This window comes from Lontra canadensis, unplaced genomic scaffold (assembly GCF_010015895.1).
Source record: "Lontra canadensis isolate GAN:19392208 unplaced genomic scaffold, GSC_riverotter_1.0 scaffold11, whole genome shotgun sequence".
Classification (NCBI taxonomy): domain Eukaryota; kingdom Metazoa; phylum Chordata; class Mammalia; order Carnivora; family Mustelidae; genus Lontra; species Lontra canadensis.
The window spans coordinates 11,693,233-11,711,047 of record NW_022631005.1 but is presented as its reverse complement, the minus strand read 5'-3'; the positions used below and the strand labels follow the sequence as shown (position 1 = coordinate 11,711,047).

At 40.1% G+C, this 17,815-nt stretch overlaps 1 protein-coding gene across 3 annotated transcripts in view; it reads left to right on the top strand.

Annotated features, from left to right (window-relative positions):
- The first annotated feature begins 1,729 nt into the window (after nucleotides 1–1,729).
- Nucleotides 1,730–17,815, top strand: part of EPC2 (enhancer of polycomb homolog 2) — a 110,787-nt gene continuing 94,701 nt past the window's right edge. For 2 of the 3 annotated variants that reach the window (XM_032856099.1, XM_032856097.1), the window contains exon 1: nucleotides 1,731–2,164. In XM_032856099.1, coding sequence (XP_032711990.1) covers nucleotides 2,012–2,164 — 153 coding nt within the window. In that variant the 5' untranslated portion in view covers nucleotides 1,731–2,011. Of the gene's footprint in view, nucleotides 2,165–17,815 lie in introns of all 3 variants that reach the window. The other variant, XM_032856098.1, reaches the window with a different exon arrangement.

Genomic DNA, 17,815 nt, shown 5'->3' with positions numbered 1-17,815 from the left:
GGGAGAAAAGGGAGGTAGGAAAAGGGAGAGGGGAATAAGGAGATGAGGGAGAGGTAATCAAGGAAGAGACAGAGTTTTGATGCCAAATAAAAATGACTGTAGATACCAATTCTTTCACTCTGGAATTCAGGCAATCACCTACTTTTCTCTGAGCCAAACAGAGTATTTATCAATTATTAGAAAACGATAATATGTGTTACACTTTACCTAGGGATTTTGTACAAAAGCTGTAATGCTTAAAGACTAAAGAAGAAAACCTTGGCTAACCAAAGTTGATGTTAACAATAGCTTTGATACTTTTTAAGTTTGAGTCTACTTCATTTCCCCTCTTCTTTAGAACTTTCTCTAACCAGTTCAAGCTAAGGTAATGTATCTGACTCAGCTGTCTTACAGCAGTTATTGCCTGTACAACTCATTTTGTAACTAATCATGTTCTACTGCCATGTGTCATCTACTGTGTAAAGTATTTACGCTTTTTTTCTTTATTTTTTTAAAGAGAGAGGGAGAGTGCGTGTGTGCAAGCAGGGTGGGGGACAGGGAGAGGGAGAAGGAGAATCCAAAGCAGACTCCAGCAGTGGGGGGTGTTGGGCAGGCCAAGATGGGGTTGGATGTCATCACCCTCAGACCATGATCTCAGCAGAAATCAAGAGCCCCATACTCAACGGACTAAGCCACCCAGGTGCCCTGAGTATTTACACTTTTTTAATTTTCCCCCCATCATTTATCTTTCCTGTTGCCCAGTTCTTCAGCTACTTATGACTCTTATTGTTACTCATCTTTCCAACCATCCTGTCATCCCATTAACATGAAAGCTCCATGAGGGCAGGAACTTCAAACCTCTTTGCCTCTTCCACAATACCCAATGTTTTACACACACTTGCCACCTTGGAAATGTATGCTGCCTTGGTTTACTTTTATAAGTTTAACTCTTAAGAACTCGGTTTTTGAAATCTGAGAAATATCTACCACCCATTAAATAACTCTAAGAAGTTTGGGTGACAGGTTCAAGGGCACTTGTTGCATCTGGCAGCCTCAAACATTAACCCTCACTGCTGCCATTCGCATCTTCCCGCGAGGGCGACGATGAGGGAAGATGCATTACCGCGAAGAGTTCTTTGGGCCAGGTACTGAAGAGCATGCAGGGTAGAGGGCCGGGGCTGCATGACCGTTTTCGGGGCGGGCGGACCAGCAGATCTGCGCCGCTCTGAGTGGGCAGACGGAACGGACCCTTCGCACCTCCCAGGGATGTGCGAATTGGAGGATGCGAATTAGCCGGCTTTCGGGGCACCGTGGAGATAGCGCTTTCTAAGTACAGGCTCGGTGGTGGCTGTTGTGCCCTGGCTGACATCTTCCTTTCCCGCTCACGGACTTCTGCAGACACGCGCTGCTCCGCGCGGCCGTGTCTTGCCCGGCGCTTTCCTTCGGGGCACCCAGCAAGCGGCGGGTCGGGGCCGCGGAGGCAGAGGCGCACGCTCAGGGGCGCGTTAACTTGCGCACCTGGCACCTGCCACAGGGCTAGACGCGGCCGGCAAACCGAGGGCCGCCGCCGCCCCCTCTCCCCTGAGCAGCCCGAGGCTGAGCACGCTCCCGCGGGCCAGCCGCGCCGCGGAGAGAGTGGGTGGGCAGGCTAGGGAGGGGAACGGAGAGGAAGGAGGGAGGAAGGGAGGGAGAGGGCGAGGCGCGTCCCCGCGACGGGGGCGCGCTCTCGCGCGGGCTGCCGGGATCGCTCGCCGCCGCTGTGGTAATGTCCGCCATGTTGGCCATGGCGCAGGGAGCGGATCGGGCGGGCGAGCGGCGGATCTAGTGTGTGGAAGCGGCCGCGGGCGGCGGGGGGCTGTTTTCGGGCGGGGTGGGCGCCCATGCTGTGGCCGGGGGCAGTGAGGAGGAGGAGGAGGAGCGGGCCGGCCGCGCTGCACTGAGGAAGGAGGTGGAGGAGGCGGCGGGAGTCCTCCCCCCCTCCCCGCCCGCCCCGCCGCCGCCGCCCGGGCTGTTCCTGTAAGGCGGGGAGACAATGAGTAAACTCTCCTTCCGAGCGCGGGCGCTGGACGCCGCCAAACCGCTGCCTATCTACCGCGGCAAGGACATGCCTGATCTCAACGACTGCGTCTCCATCAACCGGGCCGTGCCCCAGATGCCCACCGGGATGGAGAAGGAGGAGGAATCGGTAGGGACTCGAGTGTTTATTACCCCCCCTTCCCTCCTCCCCCCTCCCCTTTGTCAGTCGGGCCTTGCCATTCACAGAGCGCTTTACGCTCGCTGGAGGGCGCCTCTGCTGCTCCAATGCATGGGACCCTACGCCGGCGGAGTAGCGTAAACCCTCTCGGCCGGCGCAGCGCCCGCCCGCGGCCGCCATGTTGTTGCGTCCCAGTGTTGTGATTAGCTCGCAGCGCCGCTTACGCTGCCGTAAGGGGGCCTTGCCGTAAGCGGCGGCCGGGAATGGCGCAGGGGATGTTCTGGCCGCACTTGGCGTACGGCCTCTGTTTACCTCCTTCCTTCCCTCCAGTCTTTCTCCCGTGCGGGGTTAATTAATGGGCGAGGGATCCTTTGGATAGGAAGGATTTTTCTCCCCCCTCTTTCAAATTTAGTTTTGCATTGGGTTCTTTTTAAAATGACTTATGAAAAGTAAAACGCGTTCAAAACAATCATCTTCTAGCAAGGTAACCCTCGCTCTCGAGCCGGCGGTGGTGCGGCGGGATGAGGCGGTGCAGCACTGCGGCGGGGAAGGGCGGGGGCCGCGACTACCCAGTGGGGTGTAGCGGTAGAGAGCCGTTGACCGGCTAGCTCCCCGGCCGCGAGAGGGACGGCGCTGCCGGCCTGGCCAGGAAGGCGCCGGCTCGGCGCGCAGCGTTAGAAAGCAAATAGGGATGTTTCGCAAGGAGCTGCTGGTGCTGCCCCGTCCCCGCGCCGTGTCCCCGAGAATTGTCATCGAAGAGGAGGGTCTTCTAGAAGTTGAGGATTTAATGCATCTAAATTGACAGTTACGTTTTTTTATAATACACTGCTTTCTGCAAAAATTGTGCTTTTCTCCCTGACGGCATTTTGCATACGGATGAATTTTATCTGGCTTGATTGTGTTTATGACTCTGGAGTGGTGTTACTTGCGTGCGAAGTTCATAGTAACTGCACCCTCAAGAATTTCTTCAATGAACCTGCGGTCCCGCCTTATTGTCAGCCCTGGATGTGCGTGGATTGGTTCTCTTGCTTCTGTGACTGTCAGAAGAAGGCTCGAGGTTTCTGTGATTGGTTTTCTCTTTTGACTATTAATATTGCAGGAAATGCTTTTATGCCTTTGATTGGCTGCTCCAGTTCTGACCTCATTATATTACCCTGTTATTACTACTTTCTGCTGTGATTTAATCACATTTCTCTTTGGTCTTTGGTTACTTGAAAGTCTTGCACTTTGAGTAGAAAATGAATATGGCAATAGTAGCAGGATGAACATTCGATATTCAGCTTTTCAAATAATAAGATGAAACCCCCCCCCCAGCAAAAGAAAACCCAATATTTGCAGTAGATTTAGATCTAAGTCATATGAGAACATTCTTTTTATTCTTAAAGTTTCTTTCTACCTTAGCTCAGTTTTCTATGTGAATGATAATTAAAGTTATAGTATGTAGGAGAATTAATTGAATTAAACTTTAAAAAACACAACTTTGTATTCCACAAAGTTAAATTTATTATTTTATGGGTTTTGATAAAAAAGGAGAGGTAGCTCATGAGTCTTGAAGTATCAATAAAGAATGTAATTCCTTGGATCCCGTTATTTTGGTTTGAGAAGAACTGAAATCAGGAAACTTGTTCTAGAATGAACATTTAGCCCCAGAAGATAAGCTGCTTTTTGTGAACGGTGATCAGCAATATATTTACTGCTTTAGGTCCTGAGTTTGCCGCATATATTTTGGTATTTTATCTGAATTGAGAAAGAAAACTGCAGTTTAGTTATTCTTTTAATGATGTATTAAAAAATAAATGTTTAACCCTTTCCCTATTAACTTTTTCAGAAGTTGTGGTTTCCCATCTAGAGATTGGAAATTAGATTATATTGGACAATTTTCAGTACGCTGCTTCAGCTGCCCAATTTTAGGGAAGAAGAAATCCAACTTCTGATGGAACTAGAGTTGAAACCCCGGACTTCTGACTCTTTGTCCTGTCCTTTCTACCTCTTCAGTGTTCCAAGTGGAGGTACTTAAAATCAAGACAAAACTAAACAAACTCTGACAGTTAAGATTTATAGTATAAAGTCTTTCCCTTCCCAGAATGTCCAGTTGGGGTGTTCGTTTTTTTCTTTTCATCTTTTAAGTTGACTTGTAAGTCAAAAGACTTGTGCTTTCATGAGTGACAGCCAGTTCAGTTCTTCTGGTCTTATTTACAGGATTTCTTTTATTCAGTAGAATTATATGTGCTTCAAAAAAATGTTCTTCCGGGGCACCTGGGTGGCTCAGTGGGTTAGGGCCTCTGCCTTTGGCTCAGGTCATGATCCCAGGGTCCTGGGATCGAACCCCGCATTGGGCTCCCTGCACGCGGGGAGCCTGCTTCCTCCTCTCTCTGCCTGCCTCTCTGCCTACTTGTGATCTCTGTCTGTCAAATAAAAAAAAAAATTAAAAAAAAAAAAATGTTCTTCCATGATCAACAGTTCTAAGCAGCAGTAAAATATAAATCTCATAAATGTTTTGTGTTTCAGTTGAATTGTATTTCAATTCAGCTTCCATTATCAGCATGTTCTAATTACTTTCATAAGTATTTCTTTTAATCATGTAGACTTGTAAAAAAACAAAAACTTTGGCTTGTGGATTTATAATTGTTGCTTTTTGCATTTCTAAACTGTCCACAGTATGACTCCCTTGCTGTTCGGTTGACAAAATCCTTTGACTGCACTTGAACCACCTTCATGGATTTTACTTCTCTTTCTATTCCTGCTCCCCCCCGCCCCCACCAGTAAAATTAAGGACTCTATCGGATTGTTATTAGACTTTGTTTATATAGTCATTGACTCAGTTTTGAGTTACATTTTGATGATACTTAGATGAGGTAATTTAGGTGTTTGGCACTGATAGCACTCTGTCATTCTCTTAGCTCTTCATTTTCTTTTGGACATGCAGCCATCTTCTCTTCCCTTTCCTTAGTTTGTCTTTTGCCTAAGTTCTGCCCTCCTAAACTTGCCCTCCAAGTGCCCTCATGGCACTTGGTTTAGGTCAGATACTGTAAACATATGTTTGTTTAGAACTTAGCCAGAGAGATCAGGTGATCGGTGATTGTGCCACCTCACCTGAGTGTTGTATAGTGGCAGTTGATATTTTTTTATAATACCATTTTTTGAATATTTCTAGTGTCTCAGATAACGTTAAGAACTTTACGTACTATTATTTCATTTAATCCTTTTTAAAAATCAACTTTTTTGAGGTAAAATTTACATACAGTAAAGTGTGTTCATTTAAAGCATAGAGTTTGATGAGTTTTGACAGATGTGTACACCTGAGGAAATGCCACCACAATCAAGATAAAACATTTCAAACACCCAAGAAGTTCCCTTTTGTTTCTTTGCAAGTCAGTCCCTCTCCACTAGTAGTTCAAAGGAACTGCTGATTTGCTTTCTCTCCCTGTAGATAAGTACTATCTTTTCTAGAATTTCATTTAAATGGATTTCATATTCCCTTTTGTTAGGCTTCTTTTGCTCAGCATGCTGCATTAAAGATTCATCCTTGTTACATGTATCAGTCCATTCCTTTTCACTGAATAGTATTCTAGTGAGTTGATATAATATATTCATCCATCCATCTGGATATTTGAATTGCTTCCTGTTCTTGGTTTTCATTTAATCCTTGTAACAGTCCTGGGGAGTATTGTTTTTATTTTATGGAAGAAGAAACTGTGGGTCTCCCTCTTAGTAACTGGCAGAGCAAGTGAATGCCCTTGCCTTTAATATCATAAAAACCATTCTTATAACCACTAAGCTTCATATTGACTTCTTACAGAAGCACAGATTAGCTTCTGAACTGTTACCAAGTTCATTACAGTTTTTGTAAATAATGTTTTACTTTTTATAATTTTGGGAACTTTGAAAAGTGACATCAGTTTGATTGGAATATTAAATTATTAAGTGTAGTTTTTGGTCACTGAACTGTGTCTGATTTTTGCTTTGGGCTTTTCAGATTTTCTGTTTCTTTTTTTTCTTAGAAGTTTGTTAGCTTTGCTTCCCTGTCCTGGCACCATTGTGTTTATCTGAATGTTTATGTTATCTTAAGCATATAAGAAGTTTGTGGGAAACTATCCTATTTTATTATTTAGATTTTATCCTAATAGAATGTAATCTTTGTAAGGACAAGGATTTTTGCATATTTTGTTCCCCAGAACTCTGACACATAATATATGCTTGCTAAATGTGGGTTAAATGTTGAATGAGCCTTTAATTTTTTTTTTTCTGTACGAAGATCTATGTTTTTGTGGAACACTGTGTGTGTGTGTGTGTGTGTGTGTGTAGGTGTGTGTGTGTATAAAATTCATTAGCAGAATTTGGTAAGTTATTCTTAGGGGAATTCTTTTTGGTTTCTTACTTTGGTATAACATATACATAAATGCCAAGCCTTTTTTTTTCCCCCTCTCTTGAGTGAGAGGCTCTTTTAAATACAGAATTTTTTTATGCATAAGGTATGGCTGCATACCTTGTCTTGTGTTAATTATTCTTCACAGGTGTATGTAGGTTTATGTAAGATATCTTTTTGTAGTACATGTACCTTGAACCAAACTCTACATGAAGCAGGTGTTTCTGCTTATTTTTAAAGAAAAAGACCGTGACTGATTTGAATTACTTTTTCTCCTTTTATGTTTTAGTTGTCTAATTTTTGTATTCTCTTAATATTTTAAGGGATATTTTCAATGATAGAGTAGGAATATATTCAGTCTTTCTCACATTTCAAAGTTCTTTTGGCACGGATACATTTCATAGATCATGATAGGGTTCTAGAGAGGATATAAAATACAATTTTGTAAATTGATCTTGTAAAAACATTTAACATTTATTCTTTCAACAAAAGCAAATACTTACCAGGTATCATCTGAGTGCCAGGTGTTACTTAAATATGACATTCGTGAAGTATTTTTTTTTAAAGACTTTATTTATTTATTTATTTATTTGTCAGAGAGAGAGAGAGAGAGAGAGAGAGCGAGCGCACGCACGCACGCATACACAAGCAGGCAGAGGCGGAGAGAAGGCTCCTTGTGGAGCAAGGAGCCCGATGTGGGACTCTATCCCAGGACCCTGGGATCATGGCCTGAGCTGAAGGCTGCGGCTTAACCAGCTGAGCCACCCCGATGTCCTAGACATTAGTAACTATTTTAAAGAGGCAAATATGTCTAAAAGTATTTGTAAGGCTGTGCGCTGGAGTTTTAGGATTAGGATTAAAATTAAAAGAATACAATACAGATCTTGACTAGAGAGAACATAAATGAGTCATTGAAGTCAAAAACATATCTGGAAAGTTAGCATAAACTATCAGGTTAAGTTGACCTGACAAAGAGCATTATAAAAATCTAAACGTCAGTATAGTTAAGAGAGAAAATTGTTTCTAGAATGTATAGAGGGGTTGGAGAGAGATTTAACAACTTGGGCTTTCAGGTTTGGTTGTACAGTGTGTGTTGAAACAAATACTTGAGTGAAGTAATGTTTAAAGCAATTTCTATGGATGTTGGGGTGCCCGGGTGGCACAGTTGGTTAAGCGTCTGTCTCTTGATTTAGGCTCTTGGTTTAGGCTCATGTTGCGATCTCAGGGTTTTGAGATCAAGCCCTGTGTGGGGCTCTGTGCTCTGTGCAGAGTTGGCTTAAGCTTCTCTTCTCTCTTTGCCCCTCCCCACCGCATGCTCATGCACATCCTCTTTCTTTCTCACATAAATAAGTCTTAAAAAAAAAAAAAATTTCTGGGGATGTTAAGTAGACTAAAGGAAGGTTCTTCCATGTTATGTGTATTTTATCTGTGCTTTTCAATCCGTTATCCCCTGCTGATAGAAACTTAAGGAGGGGAGCCCTTTGTCATTTCTGATCTGGTCATTCTCTTAGCTCTTTCTCCCCATTTTTTTGGATACGCAGGTGGCTTTTATTTTTCTTCCCCTTCTTTTGTTCTATGCTATATCTTCAACACTAGAAACTGTTCAGAACAAAGAAAACCCTCAATAAATATTTGGTGAATGAATGAATAAAAGTTAGGGTGGTAACAAGGTTGAAAAAAGGGTAGAATTATACCAGATTGTAGATAGTTTCGAACGTTAGATCCAGGAAATTATAGGATGGTATAGAAAAAAGAGCATTGACTTGCAAGTGTGAAGTCTGTTTCTAGTTTTGTTTCTGTTCTTAGTAGCCAGATGATCTGGGAAAGTTCCCTGCCTTCTCTGAGCATCAGATCATTCATCACTACCATCACAGTTACCATTTATTGAGTGTGTGTTGAGTATGTGCCAGGTACTTTGTTAAATTCAGTAGATGGTTTAGAACTCATTATAACAACAGGGTGTGTAGTAGTGTATTATCTCTTTTCCAAAAGAAACCGAGGCTTTGGAGATTTAAGTGTCTTGCCCAAGGTCACCCCTGCCTGAGTTAGAACATAACAAAACAGTATTTGAACTCAAACCCTATGAGTGATTTACTCTAGGGCTCTGATCTTTACTATTGTATTGCTTCATCTATAAAAAGAGAACTGGGTGATACCTAAGGTTTATTACATTTCCACTCATCTCACTTATTATTCTGTAACAAGGAAGAGTCATTGAAAGTTTTTGCCTCGGGCACTTAGGTGGCTCAGTCTGTTAAGCATCTGCTTCAACCCTAGGTCATGATCTGGGGCTCCTTGCTCAGCAGGGAGCCTGCTTCTCCCTCTCCCTGCTGCTCCCCCTGCTTGTGTGCATGTGGTGTGCTCGCACTCCCCCCCCCCCCAGAAATAAATAAATCTTTAAAAAAAAAGGTTTTGCCTCAGGGAATGATACAAAAGAAGGTTTGAAGTGAATGCCTTTTGTAAACGCATTTCTCTTTTTAAAAAATGTAAAGGAATGATTTATCTATGGTATAAATTTAGGTTTCATCAGTATCATTTTTCTAAAAATGAGGCCTAAAAATATGTAACAGGTGGAATCATTAGGTTAGTTTCAAGTAACAGAAACAAAAAACCAAATCTGGTTTCTTTGATTCCTGGATGTTGCCTCAAAGATTTCCAAAGAAGGCTTTTGAACAGTGAAGGCTTGGGAATGCCTGGAACCAGGGCAAGCTATGGGCCCTTAGCAGCAAGTGACATTAACATCACTGAACTAACAATTCCCAATCTTTTGAGAGTAGTATAGTTAAGGTAGTAGGTAAGAGGTAGTAGTTGAGAGGTAGTAGTTAAGTGTATATGTTCTGGAGCCAGAACAGAAATGGTTTTGAGTCCCCTGGCAGGTTAACTTGATCTATAAAATCACATAGGGTTGTTGAGAATATGAATTGTGGTGCACTTGGGACAATTTGTGGCATTCAATAAGCAGTCAGTAAATATTAGCTATTATTCTCATCACTGTTAAATTTTTTTCATTTCCAAATCCCAGATCCTGGTGTTAAAGAACATTATTGGTTTGGCTTGCTTCAGGTATCTATGTACCTGTAAGTCTGACAGTCTGACGGGGGACAGGGATAGTGATTAGTATTTACGTGCTGTTAAGGGCTACACTTGAGAATGAGGCTTTAGCTGGGTAGCTGCCCTTTAGAGACTTACAATAGTGTGTATGTAACAGAATTACCAAAAGTTGTGAAGTTAAATCGTTAAATTGTTTTAATCCATGGTTTGACCCAAGGTGAATTTGCACATTTAGGGTGTTTTTATAAACCTTAAGTTTGTAAAGTGTTTTAATGAGGTAAGAATGTTTTGCCTATTTTATAATAAAATGGTAAGGTGTGTATTGCAAATTTTAAAGGAAATTTAAATTAAGGACTATAAAAGAAGTCTCCAAAATCTTTTTAAAGAAAGCATACCTTTCATACTAATTTTCAGAGTAGTAAGGGATGTATTTTGTGTGACCTCAAAGATACTATTTAACCTTCCTGGCCCTTAGTTTCCTCATTTGTGAAATAGAATTGGATTGAGTGACCTTTAAAGTGCCTTTGGGTCTAAAAATTACTTGCATCTGTGAATCCACATTTCTACCTACTAGGCATATTATCCAGAATATTAAGTAGATGAAAAGAACTAACAAGTGAGAGACTAAATGTTAGGAAGCTACTAGTAGGTAAGCTTTAACTCTTTAAAAAGTTACTTACTACAATGCTGTTAATTTGGTTTAGAGTCTTTTTTTTTTTTTTTTTTTGAGAGATTCAGTTACATTTTTCTACTATTTGATACTGATTTTTCCTAGAGATCAGTGGAGAAGTCCACTCTGTATGTTTTGGTGTGATCAGTTCCCTTGCTTTCATGAAGTTTTCTTTCACTGTCTTTACTCATCTTACTCATTGCTGTAAATGTTCTGAATTTTGGCATACTTTTTAGCCCATACCATATAAGTTTATTTTAATTTTCTGGTATCTCATGACTCTCACTTGAGAGGTGTGTGCATTTGTGTGTGGATGGATGGATATGGATATATGCATGAGAGAGTGAGAAGATAGACCCTTATTTTCCCAATTAGACGAGATACCTTAAGGAAGGTACAGTCTTCATTTTACTCACCATAGGCTGGATACCTATCCAGACACTTAGGTGATAGAAAGTTTATAATATAGGCATTGACAATATATTGGACACTGGGATTGAATTTGATTGTATTATTAAACATACAGCTCTACATCTTCATTTCATTACAAGTAAAGTTGAGGTAGAAAAACAGTAATGGATGTGTAGGGGTAGCATGAGGAGGAAAGGATGATAGGTAGGAATAAGCCAGGAAGGAGACCAACGTAGATAACAGTAGGTCCGTCACGATTATTTGATTTTATCTTAAAATTGATGCCTGTTTATATTTTTCCTTCTCTCCACTTCAGTGAAACAAAACTTTGGGTTTGTCTAGGCTACCATGCAGCACTGTTCTTTGTGGGATTAATAAGTGGAGGAAGATGATGCCACTTACAGATTTTCCTTAGCACCACTTCCTTATATATGCTTTTTGGTTTCTTTTTTCTTGCCCACTAGTGTCACTGTGCAGTCAGAAGAATGCAGATTGGAAGAGTCAGGCTCTCTGCTAACTCTCTAACTCATATCTTTACTTCCAGCTTTCTCACTTCCTTTTTTGGAGAGGAGTGTAGACAAAGGATATGAGGTTGGGGAGTCCACAAGCAGCTCTTACTTGTAGTGCTAATTTGATGAAGTTAGTACTTTAGAATTGTGGCTTAGGTTCCAGTCATGGCCTCTGCCACTTTCCCTCTGGGCAGGATAAATTACTTCATCTCATTGAGCCACTTTGCTTCATCTGTTTAATGAGGAGTATCTCAAAAGATAATCTGAAAGATTAACATTTTTAATGGACTTAAGTCAGTGTCTTATACAGGCAACTGCTTTTTTTTTATTAATAATAGTTTTCAGTTGTACAGGATAATATGAAGGAATATGGAAAAGTAAAAGATACAGAGTATTTCCATATGTTATTTTGAGGTATAGTTTCATATTTTTTTCTTCAGTCATTTACATATATTTTTATAGTTTTCAAACTTTAGCAAATTGATATGTACATTTTCCTCCTATCTCTCTTTCTGACAGAGCATTTAACAGTCCAAATGATTTTAAGAAAATTAAAGACTTTGAAAATTAACAACAAAGAAAATTGACTCTTTAGCTAATCCTCAGAGTAGTAATTGACTCGTGAATAATTGATAAATATTGTATTTGTTTTTAGAAGTGATTTTTTTTTTCTTGGATTATTTCGTTGGTTATGGGGGAAAGTCAATTTTAGTGATAGAAATCTGTTCAGTGGGTGGTATACACTAGAGAATTAAATGAAGAGAGATGTTCTTTTTTTTTTTTAAAGATTTAATTTATTTATTTAACAGAGAGAGAGATTACAAGTAGGCAGAGCAGCAGGCAGAGAGGGGAGGAAGCAGGCTCCCTGCCGAGCAGAGAGCCCAATGCGGGGCTCCATCCCAGGACCCTGAGATCATGACCTGAGCCGAAGGCAGAGGCTTAACCCACTGAGCCACCCAGGTGCCCCGAAGAGAGATGTTCTAATAAACCAGTGCACTCCGGGATAAACATTTAAGTTTAGAAACTTTGGAAAGCATGGTACTGAGGAGGGTATTCTTGCCATTTGTTTGATCCTTGAGGTGTTTCTTGACTGACACGTTTTTGGCAATTTGTTGGAAGTATGAGACTGTCACAGGCATAGCAGGAAGTTTATTGATACCCTGCCTGCTAATTTCTGGTAGCATTCCAATTGGCATAACCCCCCGAAATTTCTCCTTTAATTTCCAAATGGGGACTGTTGCATCTGATTTAAGAACCATTTTCTAAGGCTCCTTACTTAATCTTTTGTGACTTGGACTTTGCAGTCTGGTAAAACTCGAAATGATTTATTATTTTTTTTAAGTATAATTAACATACATTGTTAAATTAGTTTCAGGTATACAATATAGTGGTTCAGCAATTGTATACATTCCTCTGTGCTCATCAAGATAAGTGTACTCTTAATCCCCTTTATTTCCCTTTCTACCTTTGCCCTCCCCACTGCAACCATCAGTTTGTTCTCTGTATTTAGGAGTCTGGGTTTTTTGTTTGTTTTGTTTTGTTTGTCCCTTTTTTTCTTTGTTCATTTGGTTTTTTTTCCCTCAAATTCCACATGAGTGAAATCAGATAGTATTTGTCTATGTCTAACTTATTTCACTTAGCATTATACTTTCTAAGTCTACCCAGGATGTTGCAAAAATGGCAAGATCCCTTTTTTTTTTTTTAAGATTTTATTTATTCATTTGACAGAGAGAGACACAATGAGAGGGAACACAAAGAGGAGGAGTGGAAGAGGGAGGAAGCCTTCCTGCCGAGCTCTGTTCATCTACTTATGGACACTTGGGTTGCTTCCGTATCTTGGATATTGGCTTGTAAATAAAGCTGCAGTAAACACAGAGGTGCATGTATCTTTTTAAATTAGTGGTTTTGTTTTCTTTGTGTAAATACCCAGGAGGGGAATTACTGAATCATATGGTAGTTCTACTTTATTTTCTTTTGCTACTCTTTTCCACTGTGACTGTCCCTATTTACATTCGCACCAACAGTGCATAGGGGTTCCTTTCTCTCTGTACTCTCACCAGCACTTGTTATTTCTTGTCTTTTTGATTGTAGCCATTCTGATGGGTGTAAGGTAATATCTCATTGTGGTTTTGACTGGCATTTCCCTGATGAATAATGATGTTGAACATCTTTTCGTGTGTCTTTGGCCATTTGTATGTATTTGGAAAAATGTCTGTTGTGCCAAAAAGAATAAGATACCTAGGAATAACCTTAACCAAGGAGGTGAAAGACCTGTACTCTGAGCACTATAAAACAATAATGAGAGAAATTAAAGGTGACACAAACAAGGAAAAGATATTCTGTGCTGATGGGTTGGAAGAACTAATGTTGTTAAAATGTTTTGTACAACTGAGGTGTCTGGGTGGCTCAGTTGGTTAAGCATCTGACTCTTGATTTCAGTTCATTCAGGTCTTAATCTCAGGGTCACTTGATCTCAGGGTCATGAGTTCAAGCCCTGCGTTGGGCTCCACAGCAGAAATGGAGTCAACTTAAAAAAAAAAGAAAAAAAAGTTAACACTACCCAAAGCCATGTGTAGATTTAATGCAGTCTCTATCAAAATACCAATAGCATTTTTCACAGAATTAGGACAAATAATGCTAACATTTGTATGGAACCAGAAAAACCTTGAATAGCTAAAGAAGTCTTGAGAAAGAAGAGCAAAGGTGGAGGCATCATAATCCCAGCCTTCAAGATATAATACTACAAAACTGTAGTAATTGAAACAGTATGGTACAGATATAAAAATAGACACATAGATCAATGGAATAGATTAGAAACCCCAGAAGTAAGCCTGTGCTTGTATGGTCAACTAATCTACGACAAAGGAGGCAAGAATATACAGTGGGAAAACTGGAGCATTTCCTTGTACCATATACAAAAATAAACTCAGAATAGATTGAAGACCTAAATGTGAGACTTAAAACTCCCAGAAGAAAACATAAGCAGTAATAATGTCCCTGATATGGGTGATAGAAACAATTTTCTACATATGTCTCCTGAGGCAAGGGAAACAAAAGCAAAAATAAGCTATCGAGACTACACCAAAATGAAAAGCTTTTGTATAGCTCAAGAGATCATCAGCAAAATGACAAGACAATGTACTGAATGGGAGAAGATATGTCCAAATGACATATCTAGTAGAGGGTTAGTATCCAAAATATATAAAGAACTTCACAGCTCAGTTCCAGAAAGAATAAAAAAAAATGGGCAGAGGGCCTGAATCAGAATGATGTTTTAAATGCATAAAATAAAATCATATAAACCAATTGTATTGAAGGTTATCAAAATATTAAAACAATTTGTGATTTACATGCCTTATTAACATACTGACAGGATCTAGAGTTGAGTCTAATTTGAAGTAGTGATAAGTATAAATAATATTTCAACAAGTGCAACCACTGTTAATATGACAATGAAATGATCTGTGATTTCTGTTGTGTTGCTAGTCCTAATGTTACCAGTACTACTATTTTGCCTTTTGCTGACATTAGTAATTGAAGGAAATGTTAAATTTGGTAGAAGTTAGTGGAATTAGAGAAATGATTATTTTCTCACCCAAGTTTATGGACCCCTCCATTCTTTTTGGGGGGTCTGTGACTTGAGGTTCAGAACACCTCAAGATTTTCTTTGGCCCAAGTGGCAATCCTATTCCTGTGTCATCTTTGTCCCAAATATATATGGTCAGGCTAAAGATTTTATTTCCATTATTACAAAGGAGATGCTACTATAAACAATATGTTACCTTCATGTTTAAGGCATTTGCTAGGTTTTTTTACATTGAAAAATAATAGACCCACATGATTTAAATATAAAAACTTAATAGCACAGATTGATACATGAAAAGTAAGTTGTCCTTCCTTCCCCACAATCCCCAGACACTCTACAGAGGCATCTATTGTTAGTATCGTGTATGTTTATCCTAAAAAACTTGTGAACAAATCCTTTTTACTACATGAAGGCAAATATTTCCTGTATTTTATAATATGTGATCTTAGAGTTAGTTTCTTAATCTAGCATCATAAAGTCAAGTAATTTTGATTTAAAATTTTTTTCCTTTAAAATCTCTGAGGAATTGGGAATTGGCGAATTGTAGCTTTGTGGTTGAATCATTTTAAAGTTTGGATATGAATCCTTAATCTTTTATCCCCATGTGGCAGTTTGGCTGTCTGTAAGCCTTGCGTTATACATAGGACTTCTGTTTATTTTCTTATATACAAGGTAAATATTTTAAAGTCAGATTAACAATTGATTAAGTGGCTTGTCAGTGTATTTTCTCTCTGAGTTGTTTATGGCCTTAAATAGAAGTTTTGGTCAGAAGAGCAACAGTAGTCTACTGTTTTGAAGAAAGCGGTTTATTTCTGGTTATCATGTTGGTAAGCTGGATCTTTCATACAGATTGTACTCTCTAAAACTTTCATTAAAGTGCGTGCTTATTCATCCAGCATACATATCCATGAATACATGGGCCATGTCTGTACTTTTGTATCTATCATCTGGTACAGTGAATGACATATGGTAGTTATTCAGTAAATATTTGCTGGTGGAATAAACACCACCTGCTGTGTACTTCAGATTACAGAAAGGGATAAAATGTACCTGCCTTCAGGCAGTTTATAGTCCCATAGAAAAGAGTTATACATGGATGACTCTGTATAAAGTTTAATGTGTTAGATAGAAGATAGAAATGATATTCTGGAAATTTGTGTCACAAAGGGACATGATTTGAACAAGAGTATGTTTGAGTTCATGCAACAGCTAATTGAGTATAAGATGCTACTGAATTATTTTTTACAAATTAGTTTTGAAGTTATTTCATATGCCAGGAAGCCATGAGGTTTTTTTAGGTGCATGTCATTACTTTTCATCTTGGACAGCGTGTGATGCCCCACAGAATTGTTAGAGGGTTGAGGAGTTGTGATCTAGTGTAGAGTCACCTTTTAGGGTAGGCAAACTTGTGTTAAGAGCTATGCCTGGGTGGCTCATTTGGCTAAGCATCTGACTCCTGGTTTTGGCTAAGATCATGACCTCAGGGTTGTGAGATGGAGTGCCCCAACAGGCTCCATGCTGATGCTCAAGATTCACTCTTTCCATCTCCCCTTCCCTATCCCCACTCTCTTTAAAACAAAAAACAAACAAACAAACAAACAAACAAAAAAACAATTCCTGTTTGAAGAGCTCTGGGAAAAGAAACTTTGTGATATGGAGGATGACCTAAAGAAATAGTACTGCTTCATTATTATACAAGTAATATGCAAAGATTTTATTTATTTTGGTTTAAAGCACAGAAGACACTTTCCATAAAGTACTTAGATGGTTTTCTATACATTATCGGTGCTTCAATCAGTAGTAGTTCTTTTTCAGCTTTGTTTGATGTATCAGCTCATCAACTAACTCAACCAACTTAGAGTTAGTTCATCAGGGCTTTCAGAATACCTCCTAAAGAAGTAACAAAAGATTTAGGTCAGTGATTCTCAAACTTTGTCATGCATCAGAATCACCTGGAGGGCTTGTTAAAAACACTGATCACTGGGCTCCATTCTGATAATTGTAGTTTGTAGTGGGTTTGGAATGGGGCCTGGGAATCTGTATTTTTAGCATGTTCCTCATGATGCCTGTCCCACTGGACAGCCTTTGAAAACTACCAATTTATGAGGGAGAATAGCAGTTCTCATCTTGACCACATAGAATAATCTGGGATGCTTTTGTAAAGTAGATGTGTAGACCTTACCCCAGCTTTAGCAACAGAATCACAATTGATGGGTGATTTTGATTCTAGGTAGAAAAAGGGGTTAGTGTGTGTGCCCATGTCCCCGGCCTGTCTACCTTGCCATTTTACCACTCCTGTCAGAGGTATTTCTCTCTGCTCTGATTAATTCTTGAGCTTTTAAGCTTTTTAAAATTGATTCATTGTGTATATGTATAACTGAAATAAAGTTCAGCTTGACACAACGCACACCCACGCAAATGAACAGTTGACTTTTTTCCCCCCATAGTTATGTTCTGTAAAGTTGCCATGAACAGTGAATTAGGGACTACTGAACCATTGCTCCTAAAGGAGATACAGGGCTGGAATCCTGTGAACCTCTTGTCACAATATTTTTATCAACCAAATCAATGCATAATCTTGTTTTATGTATGTTTCCGTTTTAAAGATACTTTAACATACATTGTTGATTCTAGGCATTGAACTCAACAGCCAGCAGCACTCTAACTTGTGCCTGAATGAAGCTTGTCTTTTTTTTTTTCTTTTAAAGATTTTATTTATTTATGTGACAGAGATCACAAGTAGGCAGAGAGGCAGGCAGAGAGAGAGGAGGAAGCAGGCTCCCCGCCAAGCAGAGAGCCCGATGCGGGGCATGATCCCAGGACTCTGGGATCATGACCTGAGCCGAAGGCAGAGGCTTTAACCCACTGAGCCACCCAGGTGCCCCCAGAATGAAGCTTGTCTTAACACACGTATTTTCTTGGGGCGCCTGGGTGGCTCGATGGGTTAAAGCCTCTGCCTTCAGCTCAGGTCGTGATCCCAGGGTCCTGGGATCAAGCCCCGCATCGGGCTCTCTGCTTGACGGGGAGCCTGCTTCCCCCTCTCTCTCTG